Source organism: Arthrobotrys flagrans (assembly GCF_004000055.1).
Source record: "Arthrobotrys flagrans strain CBS H-5679 chromosome Unknown unitig_8, whole genome shotgun sequence".
In the NCBI taxonomy this organism is placed as follows: domain Eukaryota; kingdom Fungi; phylum Ascomycota; class Orbiliomycetes; order Orbiliales; family Orbiliaceae; genus Arthrobotrys; species Arthrobotrys flagrans.
Window position 1 is genome coordinate 1,891,776 of NW_027137553.1, and position 18,193 is coordinate 1,909,968.

The 18,193-nt window shown below is 46.2% G+C and overlaps 7 protein-coding genes across 7 annotated transcripts; 5 read left to right on the forward strand and 2 right to left on the reverse strand.

The window, feature by feature from the left end:
• Positions 1–304: 304 nt before the first annotated feature.
• DFL_007053 (uncharacterized protein) lies at positions 305–2,572 on the forward strand (the record flags this gene model as incomplete). The annotated part of the gene is made up of 6 exons (XM_067636577.1): positions 305–745; positions 813–849; positions 908–1,150; positions 1,246–1,472; positions 1,538–2,289; positions 2,383–2,572. The coding sequence occupies 6 exons, from the start codon at positions 305–307 to the stop codon at positions 2,570–2,572; spliced, it is 1,890 nt and encodes a 629-aa protein (XP_067488179.1).
• Positions 2,573–3,035: 463 nt separating this feature from the next.
• Positions 3,036–6,350, reverse strand: DFL_007054 (uncharacterized protein; the record flags this gene model as incomplete). Its single annotated transcript, XM_067636578.1, has 4 exons — positions 3,036–3,349; positions 3,426–5,232; positions 5,301–5,772; positions 5,839–6,350. The coding sequence occupies 4 exons, from the start codon at positions 6,348–6,350 to the stop codon at positions 3,036–3,038; spliced, it is 3,105 nt and encodes a 1,034-aa protein (XP_067488180.1).
• Positions 6,351–8,056: 1,706 nt separating this feature from the next.
• On the forward strand, positions 8,057–8,627 carry DFL_007055 (uncharacterized protein; the record flags this gene model as incomplete). The annotated part of the gene is made up of 2 exons (XM_067636579.1): positions 8,057–8,159; positions 8,218–8,627. 2 exons carry the CDS (start codon positions 8,057–8,059, stop codon positions 8,625–8,627), a joined length of 513 nt encoding a protein of 170 aa, XP_067488181.1.
• Positions 8,628–9,575: 948 nt separating this feature from the next.
• Positions 9,576–10,669, forward strand: DFL_007056 (uncharacterized protein; the record flags this gene model as incomplete). The annotated part of the gene is made up of 2 exons (XM_067636580.1): positions 9,576–10,511; positions 10,580–10,669. The coding sequence occupies 2 exons, from the start codon at positions 9,576–9,578 to the stop codon at positions 10,667–10,669; spliced, it is 1,026 nt and encodes a 341-aa protein (XP_067488182.1).
• Positions 10,670–11,104: 435 nt separating this feature from the next.
• Positions 11,105–12,286, reverse strand: DFL_007057 (uncharacterized protein; the record flags this gene model as incomplete). The annotated part of the gene is made up of 3 exons (XM_067636581.1): positions 11,105–11,359; positions 11,451–11,873; positions 11,930–12,286. The coding sequence occupies 3 exons, from the start codon at positions 12,284–12,286 to the stop codon at positions 11,105–11,107; spliced, it is 1,035 nt and encodes a 344-aa protein (XP_067488183.1).
• A 1,039-nt stretch (positions 12,287–13,325) lies between these two features.
• Positions 13,326–15,045, forward strand: DFL_007058 (uncharacterized protein; the record flags this gene model as incomplete). The annotated part of the gene is made up of 6 exons (XM_067636582.1): positions 13,326–13,557; positions 13,629–13,803; positions 13,872–13,980; positions 14,033–14,660; positions 14,714–14,804; positions 14,862–15,045. The coding sequence occupies 6 exons, from the start codon at positions 13,326–13,328 to the stop codon at positions 15,043–15,045; spliced, it is 1,419 nt and encodes a 472-aa protein (XP_067488184.1).
• A 679-nt stretch (positions 15,046–15,724) lies between these two features.
• On the forward strand, positions 15,725–18,193 carry DFL_007059 (uncharacterized protein; the record flags this gene model as incomplete). Its single annotated transcript, XM_067636583.1, has 5 exons — positions 15,725–15,891; positions 15,965–15,993; positions 16,060–16,161; positions 16,225–16,921; positions 16,987–18,193. 5 exons carry the CDS (start codon positions 15,725–15,727, stop codon positions 18,191–18,193), a joined length of 2,202 nt encoding a protein of 733 aa, XP_067488185.1.

Sequence of the window (18,193 nt, forward strand, 5' to 3'; positions counted from 1 at the left end):
AACTTCCTGCTCCTCTTTTTTTCCTCCATCGTTCCAGAAATAGTAAGTACTTGAGGTTCCAAAGTTCTCCCGCCACTGACCCTCCTTTCCATTCATCTCCTATCACATCAATTTGAAGAAGTCCTCACCTCCTTTGTCATTATCATCACCACCATCATTCTTATCCTCTGATTCTTTCTATTTGTCATCCAGCGGATAATATTGCCAGAGTCTCTTTGAGTTCTCTGTTCGTCTTCCTGCAGTTTTGGATTGAGACAGCTTCTCACTTTAGTAAGCTGCAGTTATACTGCTTCTCTTCTGCAAGATGAATAAGCCTGGCGTCAAGAAAACGGAAGCCCAGATTCCAGAGATCATGATGCAATCTCCTTCTCCAGTCAGGCTGATGACTAACAATGCCTTCCTCACCGTTCCCAGCTCTAGCCACTACGCATTTCGATCTCGAAGCCCTGCGCCGGTACAACCGCAGTTGCCTCAGATGCACGGTGAAGCCAAGGTCAAAGTTTCCAGGCCGTTGATCCGCGCCCAAACCAAAAAGATGCAAGAAGGCATTATTCAGAACTTCTGTGACCGAGTTCATGCCCTTGAGGAAGCAGTTGGGACGAAAACCGCTGAAGCTGAGAAGCTACGGGTGCAGCTTCGTGACATCACCAACTTGGCTAAAGGTGCTCAAAACAGCGTTCAAAAAGCTGTTGGGCAGAACAAGCTTGTTCAGGAAAGCCTTAGCCAGCTTGGAGATGCTCTACGAGTATGGGATTCTCTGCGACTGATATGGCTGATCTGTGTGAAGCATGGAGCTGATATAATTTCTATAGAAAATCGAGAAGCTCAAAGTAACTCTTGGCGACGAAGGTATTTCATAAGCCATTGCTAATCCGAACATTAATATTATACTAACCAAATCTCGTAGTAGTTGCTGATATCCAATCCCCGGCTGAAAATCTGCCAAGTGGACCAGATACAAAAGTAGAATCCGAAGGCCTTCCTACTCCCGTGATTGTCAGAAGCGAGCACAGCTCTGTCGCATCAACTCCGGCAGAGACGGTCCCGCCTTCTCAATCAACAGCCCCAGATGACGTTGCTGACCTTTTCGATTTCCATGCTAATGATGGGGCTATCGCTAAGGTTAGCCCGGAGACTAATGAACCTGCGGGTCAGCAAAATCGCCCCAAACTAGGCAAGCAAAGAAGAAGATATACTTCAGCTATCACGCAAAAGAGTAACTCTAATACTTTTCTCGAAAAATAGCTGAGATTCCTCCTAGGGTCTCTGATCCTTTCGTTTATGATGATGCTGCAGTCGAGGAGATCTACGCAGATCAATCACAGGAGGGAGTCCAACTCCTCCATGGCGATGTTAGCAACCAGACAGCTGTTCCAATTAAGCCTGCTGTTGTTGCCCAAAGGCCAGTCTCACCACCTCCTCGACAATCCGCTGAAGTCCCTGTCGTTGCGCCGTTTCAGAAACTCGCAGAGGTGATGAAGCAACCTCTCCAAGACTCTGCCCCCCTCTACGTGACAGGGATGCTACCCCTCAGCAGCTAGTCACTTCAGGGCTCCGCGTTAACGCAGCTTCTATCAAAAGCCCTGGTCCACCCGCTACCAGTGGAGCCTCAAGCACTGATCCGGCTATGTACGCAGTAAGGTTTACAACTCTCCCACCCGACTTTAACCATAGCGGTAATTTCCCAGATGTACAAAACATGTTTTATGAGGAGGGCCAACTTTGCGATCGCGCATCATACGCTAGTGAACGGGTTCCTGTTCTCAGGTTGCAAAATATCCCCAAGACTATCAGTGTTGCGAATGTTCTGGGAAACCTCGCCGGGGGCCCTCTTTACCGTATCAGTACCACCAAGGGAGGCCCCGATGATACTTTCAAGCATGTTCGCATCACATTCGTCCATCTTCACCACGCCAATGCATTCCTTGAATTCGCCCGGAAAAACAACGGAATATACATCAAATTCTGCCCCCACCGTATCCAAGTCATTCAAGATTCTAGAGAGAAGCCAAATGTCATAAGTTACACAACTTTTCGCAAGATGATGACTGAAAATGTTACAAGGATGGTCTACGTTGATGGTTTCCAAAAGGACTTCTGGACAACTAGGAAACTTCGTGACCTTATTGTTGTTGCTGTTGATAAGCTTCGTGTTGAAGACCCTGATAAGTATCAATTTAAAGAACCTATCTGCGATAAAGTGGACATTATCACGGCCGTAATGGGCAATAGTAAAGAAAGAGGGGTTGAGGCTCTTATTGGATTAAGGAGCATTGGGTGGGCTATTTTGTGAGTTTTTACTATTCCCTTTAGCCTGGAAGGCAACCTGATTCACTTAGTGATCGCATTCCTCGGTTGAAGTTATATTAATAGTACCAATAGGGTTCGAGCCGCCCTTCACGGCCTCCAGCACCCTGAGGGGTTTTACAAAGAGCGTGTTGAAGGAGAACTTGGACCCAGTATTAACCCGGGTGACCCAGCCAAGATTCCAACTTTGCGTTCATTCTGGGTCCCTGATACTGTCGACAAGCCTCTGGATAAGATGGTGAAGAAAACTAGTGGCGATATTTAACCATTCGCCGTTCCCTCGGACGATTGATCTTTTCGAACAAGGATGATCATTCCTTTTTTACGACAGGGTATGGCCTTATTTGCTGGTTTTATATTAGGGTTTCACACGTTGCTCGGCATAGGCTTGAGATCCTTTCTTCTGCTACTTTCAAGCACTGCGGAAACTCTAAGTTCAGACGTCCTACGGGGGCTTGCTCTTCTTTGAATAGAAATAGGACCCGCATGGAATCCCGATATACTCTCCACCTGCATGTTTCTTTTTACTACAACGAAGAACCAAACAATGAAATATCTTTATTTCCTCATTAATTGTTACCCAAAAAGAATTAGTGAACTGATCCTGATTAATTGATTAACATGAACGAGTGAAAAAAAAAATAAAAATAAAAATAAAAATATGGAAATTATTGCTCCCCGCACCCCCTCCTTGCGGTGTGACTACTGCCCCTCTTCCCCTTCAATCATCAATAATCGTCATCGTCATCGTCATCGCCATTAAAGTAAATCCCACCATGTGCTTCATCCAAATGCTCATAGATCATATCGTATGGATATGCCTCGCCGCAGACATAACACCAATGCTGCCCGCATGGACAAGTGATATGATTACAACCGACTGACTTCTCGGTCAGAACACTGCATTTAGGACAATGCTTCATACCTCTTTCTCCCGTCTTTCGCTCACAATCTTCACATACGAATCCGTTGAGTTCAGCAGGCTGACCACCTTGTGCACAGACCCGCTCGATCCACGGCTTTGCTGTATCGCAATCGACGCCTTGATAGTTTGTTAATGGAAAAATGCAGCAGGCACAAATGCGTTGTAGACGCTCTGGGAAATGTTGGGAACTTACACCATCCGAAAACCCACTTTCCTCTTTCCTTAACTGCATCTTGTAATCCCGCTAATGTCGCAACGTTTAATTCGTACCCTCTCAAAATCTTTGCCGCTGGCTCTCGTCTACAGAACGGACAATGCAAAGAATTCAAATTTACCACCTTACCAGGCTCGTTCATCCCATACCAACTCTTGATACAATCCGTACAAATCTTATTATGACAACCACGTCTTCCACAAGCTTCGTGGAGACCCTGGGGTTTGAATGAAGAGTCGAAGCATAGATTGCAAGTCTTGTATTCGATCGTGTTGGATGAAATCCATTTCTGATACTGTTCGAGCAAATCGTTTACGTTTTGAATCGGCTTCTTGCTAATTGTAAGGGAGAGGTCTGTTGTCTGCGGGAATATGGAGATGTGGTCGTATAGAACTTTTGATGTGTGGGTCTTGACGGTAGCATAAGTCGATCTCCCTGTGAAGCCGATTTTCAAACCCTTCTCACTAATGATCCAAGCCGCTGTGTTTTCTTTGTTAAGCTCGCGAGCAGTTGTTGAGCGGTCTATAATAGTTGGACGACCTTCCTCGCAGAAAACACACCGGAAGTCCTTGGCCGCTTCGGTGCGGTATTCTTCCGGCCAAATGACTCTATTGGTACAAGTCTTGCAGGAGACGAATGGGGCTTTACCTGCGGTAGGATAACGGCAGTAATAGCACTTTGGCTTGACATTGAGCTTATCAATATTATAAACCACGTACGCACAGCGGCAGCCTGAACTCCCGCATTCGACCCAGTGTCTGGGTGTCTTTTCTCCTTGTTCGGTCTCTGCGCGCATCGTAACGGAATCTTCTCGCTCCTTGGGATTCTCCCATTCTTTAGCGGGTACGGCGCAGATACCGCAAATTTCATCTTTTGCCATAATCGCGACACTGCGGTTGTGCTTGCATCTGCGACATTTGACAAGTGGGCCGACATATCCCGTTGTCTTCTCTGGGGTAAAGGGGATACGAGCAACCAATTCGGTGTCGAGGTTAAGTTCGGCTAGCTTGTAGGCATTGAGGGTTTTGAATAATGATGCCTCGAAATCGGTGAGAAGGCCGTCTTTACCGTTCTTGCGGTCCTTCTCGTCACAGTGAACGATGAGGCGCATACATTCCAAACTCCAGTTCTCTCCGACTTCGTCATCTGCCCATTTTCCACGGAAGGCAACTAATGTTTCCCTAGCTGCTTCTTGGAGGCCTGGGATTTGAACACCGATCTTCATGCACAGTGCCGCTAATAGTGCTCCGGCACGGGCAGAGAGGTAAGTACCTGGGAGCACAAGGTGCAACAGAATCTTCCAAAACTGTCGCTTATGCTCCTTATTCGCCAGAACAAATGGAATCTTTTCAACAATCTCATCGTTTCGCAAATGTTCTGGACACTCCTCCTTCGAAGGAATAAAAACTAACTTCGTCAACACCTTACCCAATCTCTTTAGGACAGTGTGATGGCAAGAGCGGGCAATCTCAAGGAGGTCACCTCGGATCCAATGAGCTGGCCCGACCCCTGCTTCAGTAGGGTCAATGCAAACGGCTGGGTAGACATCTCCCGCGGGGACGGAAGCAATGATTCGCTCGATCTCTTTAGTTTGGTTGTAACTTTCTTCAAGCCAAACTTTCATATTGTTCTTAGGAGTTCCGTCAGGCATATTTCCTACCGCGATAGCGAAAGCGTTGACGACTTTGTCGCGAGAAGGAGAGCTTCTTTCGGCACACATAACCCGCCATAGTTCTCCAAATACGGGATTGAGTGAGATTGTTGACACATCGAATTCGATTATAGCCTATAATATCACTGTCAGTTTTGAAAGGAACCTCAACAATTATACCGATATCTAATACGCATACGTACCTCCAAAGTTTCATACACAAGGGCCTGGTAGTCCGTATCTTCCGCAAAGTGCAAAGCGAAGTCTTGAACCGATTCTCGTCGATGATGCACATCTCTGTTAACATCATACTGCTGCTTCGTAAGAGGATGTGATAGCACTCTATCATTATCAAACTTGGGCAAGAAACCACCACTGTTCTTTGGAGTTTCGTCTTTAACTGCCTTGAACTTCTTCGCTAAAGATGATGGCCAGCTGAGGGCCATGACGCCCGTCTCAGTTGTAGATCGAGGCGTTTGATTGAGCCATGCCATTAACAGGTCCATTGAAACTAACGAAATACTATTCGCTTCAACTTTGTCCAAGGTGACGGCCACACCGTTGGTAGCTGCGCTGAGAATAGTGTACCAAGATGCATGGACATCAAGGGATCCATCGAGGACGCTCATGACTTGAACTCGGTGTTTTGCCATGAGACGACAGCAAGAAATCCAACTACACGAAATATCTTCGTTAACATTCGAACATTCTTTAATATCACTTTAAGTGCAATCAACTTACTCAGTACACTCCATCCCAATTGGGTGTTTCTTCAACTCCGCCAACTCCTTCTGTCGCTGCCCACCCCACGACCGACTGACTTCAGAATGTGGCGGCGCATCCGTATACCAAAAACACAAAGTCCGTCTTCCCGGATTAAGATTCTTGATCAACGTCCAAACAGCACTCTTCGATGCCTCTGGATAATCCGCCCCACCGCAGATTTCAATCTTCTTCGCAAAATTGATGAGGTCGACTTTATTCTCCCTGTTCTTAAGTGGCTCGCCTACGTGGTACCAACCGCTAAACTCGATCTGACGGCCAAACCGAAGGCTATCACTGTCATAATCGCGGTAGGCGATGATGGAAATTGAGGTAAATGCGGATGTCAGATTACTGAGAGCCAGAATTTGTGGGAGGGAATGCTGCAGGGCGGTTAGATAGGTCGCCATGGACCCCGTGGCATCGGTGATAAAGCATAGGTCATACTGTTCCTTAGCCGCAGCCTTAGAGGTGGAACCAGATGAAGACATCCTGGGATAATTTGTGGGGAACCCGGAGGAAACTTTGGTAAACACAATTTAGAAGATGGGAAGCTAAAACTAGCGAGGTAGAGCTGTTAGAGCTAGCTAGGAGGGTTACAATCAATATCTCGACTGCGATATTTTGTTTGAATGTATTCGAAACTTCGAGAAATGGGGATCTTAGAAACGATGGGCTTAAATGCATTTCTAAGGCTCATTGATCAAAGTGAGTCAATGCCCAAAGTAGTCATTTTACGAAAAGGGATCGGATTGGGAGACAATTTTCTTAGATGTGATCTTGAAACATCCAAACCGAAGCTGAGGCACTAGGGTTTGTTCGGGGAGGAGGCGCCAGGCGGTGTTGGTTGTGGTAATTTCGTGAGTCAACACACGGACCTGTTAATCCTGGGGGTAAGGTTGATTCGCAGGCAGCTTGGGATATAAAAGTTCAGTTAAAACACGGAATGCATCGATGAGCCTATTTTTTCAGGCGCCGCCTAGGTTCCCAGTAATAAGTGATCAATTGACTTTTTGTACCGACTTATCCGCTGTCCCCCAGACATTGTTTGTCGTTGATCATGATATTTACATTGATACCCGCATGGCACCGCCGAACTCCGTTTTTCCACCCGAATTCCCCAGTTAATTAAACCAGAGCTAACTCTCGACAAAAACTATCAACATTCAGAATTAGGTGTTAGTAGAACTTGCTAATTTGAACCCATATGCCTCAAAATCAATATTCATCTATTCCCAGGTTGCAACTTAATCAGAAATACCAAATATGACTATGCGCACATGCGATCAGAGTCGCTCTTTGCGAAATACAACGTTACAGCAACACAAAACCGCGAACGCGAACATCGGTGACTCAATCCGATTGCGAGCGGATACCAACATCACATCAATAAAGCTTGGAGAAACAGGGTAACCAGTTCCATATAGAAGGTACAAGAAGAAAAGAGGTCAGGCTTTGTCTATAGAAGTAGGCCTTAAGTTGTCCATGGATGATAAGGAGTGAGATTAATATCATAGTATATCACTGCATCATATAATGTTTTCTACCGAGGACCACACCGGGAAGAGCCAACAAAATTTGTATTTCAAAAAATTATTATAAATTTAGTTAGTTCTAATTAGAAAATATATATAATTAGAAAGAACCCGTTTCAATTATTCCAATTTGAAATTTTCATAGGTTTTTCATATAATATTCGAATTATTATTAATTTTTGAAGCCAAAATTAAGCGAAAACCTAGCGGCTTGCTGCAACCTGACTGCAACCCCTTATCACCAGCGTCGACAGCATGAACAGCACCGACAGCACCACCACCAGCACCACTAGGACTAGCATCAATAGTCATACTAGCATTATAACCATAGTAATACTACTAGCCTAGCTAGCACGCATACCATCAACATACGAGTGCCAATTCGTGCGTACTAAACAAAACAGTTCCACATAGTACGCCTATCAGTGGCGTAACATGGTGTGTAGATGTCAACAGCAACATCAGAGTCAGAGCCTGGGAGGTTAATTGCTGCTAGTTGCGATTTTTTCGACGAGACAGGCTGTGAAGGAACTCGAATTTATTGGAAAGGAACACCGGGAAGGGACGTAGGAAGGATAGAAAACGAAGAAGTTGCCCCAGCGAGGAGCTTCAGATGTTGGCTACCATTCGGTGTTGCATGGGGCGAAGAAAGGGAGGACTCCATGAGAATACTTGACGCAGCTGCAAAATTAGGGAATGGGGCTTTGCCGACTACAGTTATAGCATTGGATTCGCCTGAAGCTCTGGGAATGGCGACGTCCACGAGTTTATCGAATCCTCCAATCGCATCTTTGGGTCCCTAAGGCGCCGAGTTGGGGGGTAGCCGGTATTGCTACAGGCCTTACGGCTGATGCGCCGGCCCCAACCGACCAATCTAGCGGCCCTCTCTTGCTGGGAAGCTCCACAGCCATACCAACTACTTTTTCTAGTGTAGTATCTACTATTGCTGGCGAAGTTCCTACTATTCCCACTAGGGTCCCTACTACTGCGACTGAAGTCCCGACTATTACTACTGCAGTCCCTATTGCTCCTGGGACTCCCACGACTGCTAGCGTAGCTCCCCCTATCGCTAGCGAAGTCCCGACCATTGCCACTGATGCTCCTACTACTGTCGGTGTAATCTCTACTATTTCTAGTGAAGTCCCGACTATTAACAGTGTAATTCCAACAATTGCTACCAAAGTCCCAACTGTTACCACCCTAACGCCCGCTATTACCAGCCAATCCAAGTGATATGAAATGCATGATGTTCGGGCAGATATTGGATTACGTCGCAAATGGTAGATCGGATCAGATTGTTTGCTGGATCTTTTGGTTATTGCGCTCACTGCTTCAGTTGTTATGTTAGCGTCTGATTTCCCCTCGATTCTTAGCCTGGCTGGTACCAAGCTTAATTTCCTCTTGTAGATACTATTGTTTGTAGTTAGCGTTACGATATTGGAGCACCTTATGTAGCTAGCTTTTGCAATTTTTTCGACGCAAAGAATGAAGCGTTGTTTTTGTTATAATCTCGAAGCTCCAGTTTGTAAATATCGGCATTGTCGGTGTCGCCCGAATCCCTGATAAATCCGCAGCTTCGAATCCCAGACCCTGGTTAGTTTCGATAGGCTATCGATTTGCTGTGGGGTCGCTGTAGCCAAGTTAGCTTAAGTGTCTAGGCAGCTATAAAGCTCTGCCACCCCCGCACTCCAAACGGGTGAACCAGTAGCTCGGTCCAAATGATTCAATTCGATTCAATTCTCCAGAAGCAATCACCTGGATGTAATGTCATAGACTTGACTAGCCCCATTACAAATCGGTAGTCTGGCTCTCTGCTGGTCGCACAGCATAGCCAAGTATAAATGATCCATAGGAAGTCGTAGGATCATTTAACCGGCGTGCTACCTCATGGTTATATGGATCCACTGCTCGGCACAGCCGCATTTGAGTCCAAAATACATACGCTTCTAGGCCGGCCAGATTTATGGTCAGCAGGGAACGGTTGTTCGCCTGTACGGCACCCGCATGGCCACATGGACATGGCTCCAAAAGTTTATAATCCACCCTGAAGAGCCTCCGACCTCTCTAAAGATCCTACGATCTTCTTTCTATAGAACCCATTCCAAAGGTTCTGGCTACGAGAAAACTCTGCCACCACAATTAAGTGCTTGGAGTCGACAGGGCACTTCCCCCAATTGCAACATGGCCGACCCTGCCCCCCACCCGCTTGCAAACCCGAGCTCATACTCGGACAATGAACGTTACTTCATCTCCTCAGGCAAACAAATATCCTTCCAACCCATCCCAACGTCCATTTACCGCCTTGTACAAACAACCGAGTCTATCAAAACCAAAGGCACACTTTGGCAACTCAACCCATCATCATCAGATGACCCTTCTACCACAAGAAATACGTTCGATGTCGTATCCAACCTCCCTCTGTTCGCTGCGCGCTATGATAACCCCTTGGTTTCAGGAAATGATTCTAAGAGTATCTACTGGGAATTTGAAATCACGAGTTTGGGATATTCTGGTACTCCAGCGGGTTTGGCATTTGGCTTCGTTGTAAAAGATGCTGGGTCGGAAGCTGTAGCTTCTGATAGCAATGGAAGCCTTCGGCCGTATGGCCAAGCTGCTGCACCGAAGTCTCTTTCCGGACCGAGTCTCCTCTGGAACTCTGTAGATGGTGGAGTTTACGACAATGGAACAAAAGTCCCAGATTCAGAGTTTCAGGCGAAGGTGGGGGATATAGTAGGACTCGGAGTAATCTTCCGGTTTGACCCTAGTATTCCTATGATCCCCACCAGAGATGTGAACGACAATCCAAACGCAAAGGCTGGAAAATTTTCAAAGTCGTTGGACAGCAAGGGAAACAAAACGACAAGAGTCGCAGAAGTAAAGGATCTTGTGCCAGTTCCAACAAGAGTGTTTGTCACAATTAACGGCGAAGAAAAGAGAATTGAAGGAGATGTGGCGAGGACGTTTGTTGCTGGAGCTACAGATGTTTTCCCAGTGTTGATGGTCTCTGGACCTGGCGTAGGTGGGAAGGTTAAAATTGGTGAAGCCGTAAATTTTAGCGGCGAGGGAGGGTTAGCAGATGCACAGTTGGCGGCACAGGGCAACAATGCCCATGCTGGAGTAAGTTTTGCCATATATTACGTTGTTGGGGTTGCGTTTCAGGTCGCTAACAACTTACATTCTGATAGCATAAAAAATCGAGGTTCTCAAAGGTATTTAAAATACCAGGCGGTGGCGGTTGGTTTGGCGGTGTTGGAATGGGATCTGGTGGTGGCTAAAATGAAAACTGTCCATCGTCAGGTCGAGGTCGGGAGGTCTATAAGTGGTTGATTAGTTAGTATGAGGGCATAGGGTTTGTGATTCCTCCAGCAGTTCGCGATCAATGCGTTTGATTTTTTCCAACAGAAAAGACAGCAATCAATGCGAAAAACAATTACATAGATAGGATGAATTTGGTCTCGAGGGGATGAATAACGCGTAATTGAATTAATCGAATTTAAAAATCTTCCTCCTATAACGAAGGTCCGCAGGAGTGATAAAAGTTATAAGTCGACGTTGTGATGTGGTGGTAGATCGCTAGAGTAATACTCTATATTTGACGAAACGTTCTCGTTGGTGATAATATAGTATTACCATTTTGCAATGCTACCCTGTAAAAATAATACTGGATGTAATCAGCCAATCACAAATATGCAAAGGTTAAGGATTAGGTCCTAAAACCAGGTGGCATATGTGAACATTTCAGATCCAAACTCTTTCACCTGATCCATGGCTTTCCAAACGGCATGAAACTCAGCTATCTTTCGGTTCTGATGTACTCCTATGTAGTAGGCATCTGGACTGAAAGAAAAGCGAATAACGAAGGACCAAACTTTTTCGTTTGGATGCCACTCGGAGTCACAGGTAATGATCGGCTCGTTAACAGTGCGAGAAGGTCCAATATAGGCCCTCAAATGACGTCGCATGTTCTGTAAAGTTCCAGGATTGCTAATGTTAGCCTCCAATGGGTTTTATACAGTTCCAAATGATTGGAAATTGTAGAGCAAATTCAATCCCAACCTTCAACATCCCATCCACAATCTCGGCTGCAGTCATCCCCCACGTCTCCCAATTCGCACCCATCCACTCGAAATCCTCGATTTCGTAGGCCTTTTCTTCAATCTTGAAGTCGCTATGGATGCGATTTTTGTCCCAGTTCTTAGTTGCCCTGGTACGCGTCTTGGCTGACCAATTCTTGGTGAGGTCGTCGACTCGATACTCAATGATTGGCTTTATCAAATCGCGTAGCCACTTCAATAAGACTCCTTTCCCACGAGTCATTTCGACTGCTCCAATGTAGGCATAGAATGTATCTGGGAGATACTTTTTGATCTCGAGGTGGGTGAGAGTATTCAGGTTATGACGGTGCATACGACTGTCAAAATCGTAGAGTGTTGCAAAGTAGCGAGCTTGCTCAGCATTGATTATGTTTTCTATCAAAATCTAGAAAATTTATTAAATTTTACTAGTGTGATGAATAATGAGACGTAAACGCGTACCTCTTCATAGTAATGATTGAACTCCCGTCGCACCATCATGCCAAAATTATTATAAAGTGTGGTCTGAATCATCCACTCGTAAAGTTCATCGCCCCAAGCTTGAAGCTGATGGCGATCTTGACCTTCGATATGAAATTCATAGAGGCAAAAGGCGCGTAGGTACATGGCTTGATCGGTGATTAGAGGGAGGGAGGGAAGAACCTGGGGACTTGGGAGACGGAAGACTGGATCCGTTCGGGGATCATAAGGAACGCCGGTAGGCGTGAAGAGATGGAGGGGATGGTATGTCGGATCGCCTGGAGGTGGCAGCAGATAGATTCCAGGACTCGGAGAGACGGTCTCTGTACTTGTAGACATAGCTGTGCTCGATTAATTAGATTCGGATATGGTTGGGTTTCGTGATTTGGAAGTAGAAGGTTGTAGTGGCGGAGATGGTACAATTGGACAGAATGGTCTTGTAAAGGATCGGATTCCTTTAGTTAGGAAATATTTTAGGAACAGGACTCAATTGAGATGCCTCCGGTTCAGGTAGGCTACCAAGCTCGGCTCCCCTGCTGAGCGCTATCTCGACCAGGCTGGCCAATCTCGACATATGCATATAGGCCAATTTTATTATATATAAGTTCGAATCGAAGATACTAAATAGCACTCCGAGTGCCTTCAAACTCCCCACTCTACCCCACCGGAATATAATAAACTAAAAGCCTTGGACCAGAATATATTTGATCCCGTAGAACCAAAGGGATTCTAGGAATTAATTCTCATGGACAAGGCAATTTGACAAAATGCAACAGCTCGATGCGTTGTGAGGGATGTCGGCGCCGAAGCCAAAGGTTGATGTTACACAGTCACATCAACATCGGTCCGACTGGCCCAAGCCCTCCGAATAATCGCGGCAGCTTCAAGCTTTCTTTCCGACGACAGCTTCAAAGTTATCTGGCTTGATGCTAGCCTGAGCATCGTATGATGTCCCTTTTCCCCTGCAGCGAGCTTAAATTTGCGTTGTGCCGGGCCGAACGAACACCGAATCGCAGGCTGTGATTGGTCGGCAGGTGAAAATGGCCTGTCAGGATGGCCTGGGCTCGAGGTTCCTGCGTCCAAAACTTCTCAGCGCGCCAAATCACAAGCTTGTGATTGCAAAGAACAGACCGGTCCAGCTCGTTATCAGCTGGGGATCTCTCGTTATAAGCCCGAAATTTTCTGCAATTTTTTTTTTGATATTTCGCTCGTTACGATATACAACAATTATATATAGCTCGGGCTGCTTCACGGTTTATGTTTTGGAACCCCCTTAGTCAACGAATCTAGCTTCAACGCTACTAACTTGTCCTCCCGCCTCCTTTACGCAATTCCGAACTCGACTACGTAAACCACCCCAAGATAAAGATCGTTCAACATGGTCGGCACTCCGGAACTACGAAATCTACCTCCTCCACCACTGCCGAAGCGGTCTTTCGATGTCGCTATCATTGGCGCCGGAATCGTAGGGTGTACCCTTGCTGTCGCGCTAGGCGAGCAGGGTCGCGATGTCCTGTTGCTCGAACGAGACCTGTCAGAGCCGAATAGGATTGTTGGAGAGCTGCTACAACCAGGCGGTGTGAAGGCATTGCAGCAGTTGGGAATGGAGGGTGAGTGCTAGGCCATCAATTGGTTAAATAAATGGCCGAGTTGGAGACTAATTCTTGGTTTTCACGAATAGATTGCTTGGAAGGGTTGGACGCTATACCTTGTCATGGCTATCAGGTCCGATATCATGATGAACCAGTACATGTTCCGTATGCCATCGGCGAAGATGGCAAGAGACCCGAAGGAAGGAGTTTTCATCATGGAAAATTCATTCAAAAGCTCAGGGCAGCAGCTAAGTCGGCGCCGAAGTATGTTGCCGAGCTATATTCTACATTATCTATCAATTGGCCTCGTTTGTTAACCCATTGATGGATAGTGTAACAATTGTCGAGGCTACAGTATCAAAGAACCTGATAAAGAATGGGTCTTCTGGCCATGTTATCGGTATACGATGTACGCCCCGGAACACCAAGGAGGAGATCTGTGTAAGTTGCATATATGTCAATTGGCTTAATACCAGACTAACGGTTTGCCTAGTACTTCGCTTCCCTCACAGTTGTGGCCGATGGCTGTAAATCCAATATCAGATCCGATTTCATCCCTCGCCAGGTCCAGGTCAAGTCTCATTTCTTCGGGCTGGAACTCATCGATACCAAAATGCCACTTAAAAATCACGGAATAGTCATCCTTTCGGACCGTGCCCCAGTCCTCATATATCAAATTGGTACACATGAAACACGAGCTCTGGTAGATATCCAGGGAAAACCGCCCTCCCAAACCGATGGAAGTCTCAAGTCATACATGTTAGGCACAGTCCTACCTACGTTACCTGAGGAGGTCAGGCCGTCGTTCCGGAAGGCTGTTGAAGACTCCAAGTCTATTCGGTCGATGCCAAACTCATTTCTACCACCAACTATGAATAAGACTCCTGGTTTGATACTAGTTGGAGACTCGATGAATATGCGACATCCATTGACAGGAGGTGGCATGACTGTGGCATTTAACGATGTGGTGTTACTTCGTGATTTGTTAGCAGATATTGAGGACCTGAGCGATTCTGACCTCGTCCTTGACAAATTAGCGGATTTCCACTGGAAGCGGAGAAATCTCACAAGCGTAGTGAATATTCTGGCACAAGCTCTGTACAGCTTGTTCGCGGCTGATGGTAAGTTTGCATGATTGCCCCTTACGATCCAGGCAAATGCTAAAGAAAGACAGATGAAAACCTAAAGGTTCTCCAGAGGGGCTGCTTCGAGTACTTCCAGATGGGAGGTCTTTGCGTTGACCATCCGGTTGGACTTCTGTCTGGGTAAGTTCTATTGTTAATCCCAATGGGGGTCCTTAATTGCTAATGTGATTGATGTAGTATGCTGCGCCGACCTCTCATCCTTTACACTCATTTCTTCGCCGTAGCCTTTTATTCCATCTGGGTAATGTTCAAGACGACAAATCCACTTCTCTGGCCGGTTTGCATCTTTAAAAGTTTCATGGTGTTCTACACTGCCTGTGTAGTTATCCTGCCCTACATCTGGGCTGAGCAGCAATGCTAATCACCACGGCGGGTTGGTATCTAAATGTGTATACTCTTTTAATTACCGTTTCCTGTACCATAGACTTTCTCTTTCCCATTTCTTCTTGACACGATCCGAGTTGCGCACTAGAGTCTTTTCAGCGGGAGGTTAAGCGTTACGTTCGGTGTTTTTGTGGAAGTGCTGCATTTCGGCCAATATGTCCATGGTAGATGACATTATTACGAATCTACGGTCTTTGAGACTACGAGTAGACATGTGATATAGAATACTAATTTATAATCAATCAAACTCGTAAGATTATCATGTCATCGCATAATCAATCGCTCTCAAAGATGCATAGATGTAGACACTTGTCGTGAGCAGTCTGTTCGGCCACCGGACGACCCGAATCGCTGTCGCTTATCTCGCCCAGACCCAAAACCTGTCCATTTGCAGTTTCGCCCCCACGACCCTTTCCAACTTTACACGTCGTCCAATCCTCCCTTCCCTCCTACCACCACGACGACGAAAATCCTCCCGAGCCCTGTATCATGATGTCCTCTTTCCTCGAACTACCCCTGTCTTTCCTTTGCTATCCCCGTTGATCCCCCCGCATTTTGTCATTATCTCTAGTCGTTATCTATCTTTAAGCAGCTGTAGCGCGAGGCTGCCCCTTGTAAGCTCTATTTAAAATCCTCGAATTAACCCTTCCCTTCCGATGCGTACCACCATAATGTCTCGTGAGAGCAGCCCTCTCCTCGATAGCGGCGGTATCCGCCAGCGGTTCCGACATCAAAATTCTGAGCCTATCGAACCGGTGATATTACCGTTTAACAATGCTGGTGCGCAATATGACCATTTGCCAGTTTACTATACCATCCATCGGTACTACCTAGAGCCCCCTACTGTCCGGCTAGCGCCCTAAGTACTGACCGGTACTCGTGTTACGTTAATATAGCATACGGAATGAAGTCACAAATCTTATCGGTACGGATGTTTCGAACCTGGATTTTTGGATGTAGACATGGACTATGCTAATAGGGGTCGTAACAGATGATCCGTATAGTTTGAAGCAACTCAGGGACCCTCGGATGAACCAGTCCCTCGTCCGGCCACTTGTAGACAAATACTATGAGATGAAAGATATCTCAGTAGGTAAGACTAGTTGTCCCATAGCTTGATCCTTTATAAGTACTAACATCGCTCTACAAATTTTAGTTTTTTGCCTTCTCGTCAATCGCATGCAATTCCAATCCGAACAATCTCAACAATTGCATGAGCAATCCGTGAACCTGACCCGTGCGATCCTCTGCGAACTTGTCGCAACCCGTATTCTCCGACGATTCTACGAAGATAGTTCAGGCCCTGAAGGTCTACTCCTCCTCGCAAATGTCCTCGTCGCTGGGTTTAGTGTGTTCCAAGGGGCGCCAGATAATATCCAACAAGCGAACTTACCCAGGGATCATTGGACGGTCACCTACAAGAGCCGACATCCAGCACTGGAAATAGCGATTGTGTCACAGAGTAAACTCTTCTTGAGCTCGGGTGCCTGTCAATTGGTTGTCAACGCTATTTACATTGGCCGAATTGTATACACTCCGACCACCTTTGTTGACATTATCCCTGACAACTACAAATACCGTCCAATATCGCTTTATGATCCTAGAAAAGCACCGTTCTTAAACCAGTATCGTCTGATGGTCCCTCGAACAAGGAATACGATTGAGATATGCGAGTTTATCTGCTTACTATGTCTGTACCTTTGGATTATGATCCAAAGGCCCCCGCCACATACGTATCCTCTTCAGGAGATATTATTCGCGGTATATGCTTGTGGATGGATCCTCGAGCAATTCTCTACTATCCTTGAGCATGGTTGGTTCGTTTATACGCAGAACTTATGGTCTTTTCTTGAGTATGTTTATCTCTTCAGTCTTTCTCCTTTCGTCTGTCAACCGCTAATAAGTATAAAATCGATAGTGTCACTTTCTCGCTGATCTTTGCAATCTACGGTATTCTCCGGCTTCATGGCCTACGAACTGATTCTCTCGTCCCCGGTCAACAGGGCCTCGACGTTCTCGCAATGGCAGCAACGATTCTGATACCTCGGTTAGCCTTCAACTTAATGTCCGAAAATATGTTATTCGTCTCTCTCCGCGCCATGATGTCCGATTTCATGATGCTCACAGTCTTGGCCGTATGGTGTTTCATCGGCTTCTTATTATCCATGCTTTGGCTAGGAGAAGGAAAACATCACATGGCCACGATTTCCAAATGGATGTTATGGGTCTGGTTCGGCCTCGACGGCACCGGCATCGGAAGATCAGTTGAATTCCACTGGTTACTAGGACCAATGTTGATGGTTACCTTTGCATTCCTTGGTTATCTATTCTTGGTTATCTTAGTCTCGATGTTGTCGAATACGTTCTCAGGATTGCATTCAGATGTCAGTGCGGAAATCCAATTCCGACGGGCAGTGTTGACATTAGAAGGAGTCAAGAGTGATGCGATATTCAGTTACCTGCCGCCACTCAATATCTTTGCCATTTTATTTCTGGTACCCTTGAGATTTGTGGTCACAGAACGATGGTTTCATAAAATCAATGTGGCAATTATTAGGACCTTGAATTTACCTATTCTCGTGCTCATCGCGGTGGTAGAAAGACAGTCTTGGTGGGCGCCTAGGAAGAAAGGAAAACTTCCGCCAGGTCTTAAAGCGCGAGGCAAGGGGAGACCAGGTATGGGGGGACGGACAATTAGTGTACCAGGGTTTAATGCGCATGGGAATATTCAAGCGGTGTTTAGGGCGGAATACGAACGAATTAAGCAGGAAGAAATGGATGCAGAAGTTGGAGAAGTACCTCCTGAGGTACTACATGGAGATGATGTGGAGAGCTTTATGATGGGAGCCGGGGGTAGAAGCTCGGATACAAGAACAAGTAGAGATATGATGAGGAGGTTAAATAGGAGGGATAGTAGCATGCCTCTCGGCGAGGTGGCCGATCAGTTGAGGGCACTATTGAGTACGGCGGATGGGGAGAGTGAGGCTGGAGCAGGGGTAGGGTCGAGAATTCATGCGCTTGAAGATAGGTTAAAGAATATCGAGGAGATGTTGGAGACGTTGGTCCGGGGCAAGGGAAAGAAGAAGGTTGAAGAGGAGGTTTTAGAGGAAGATGGGGACGAATGA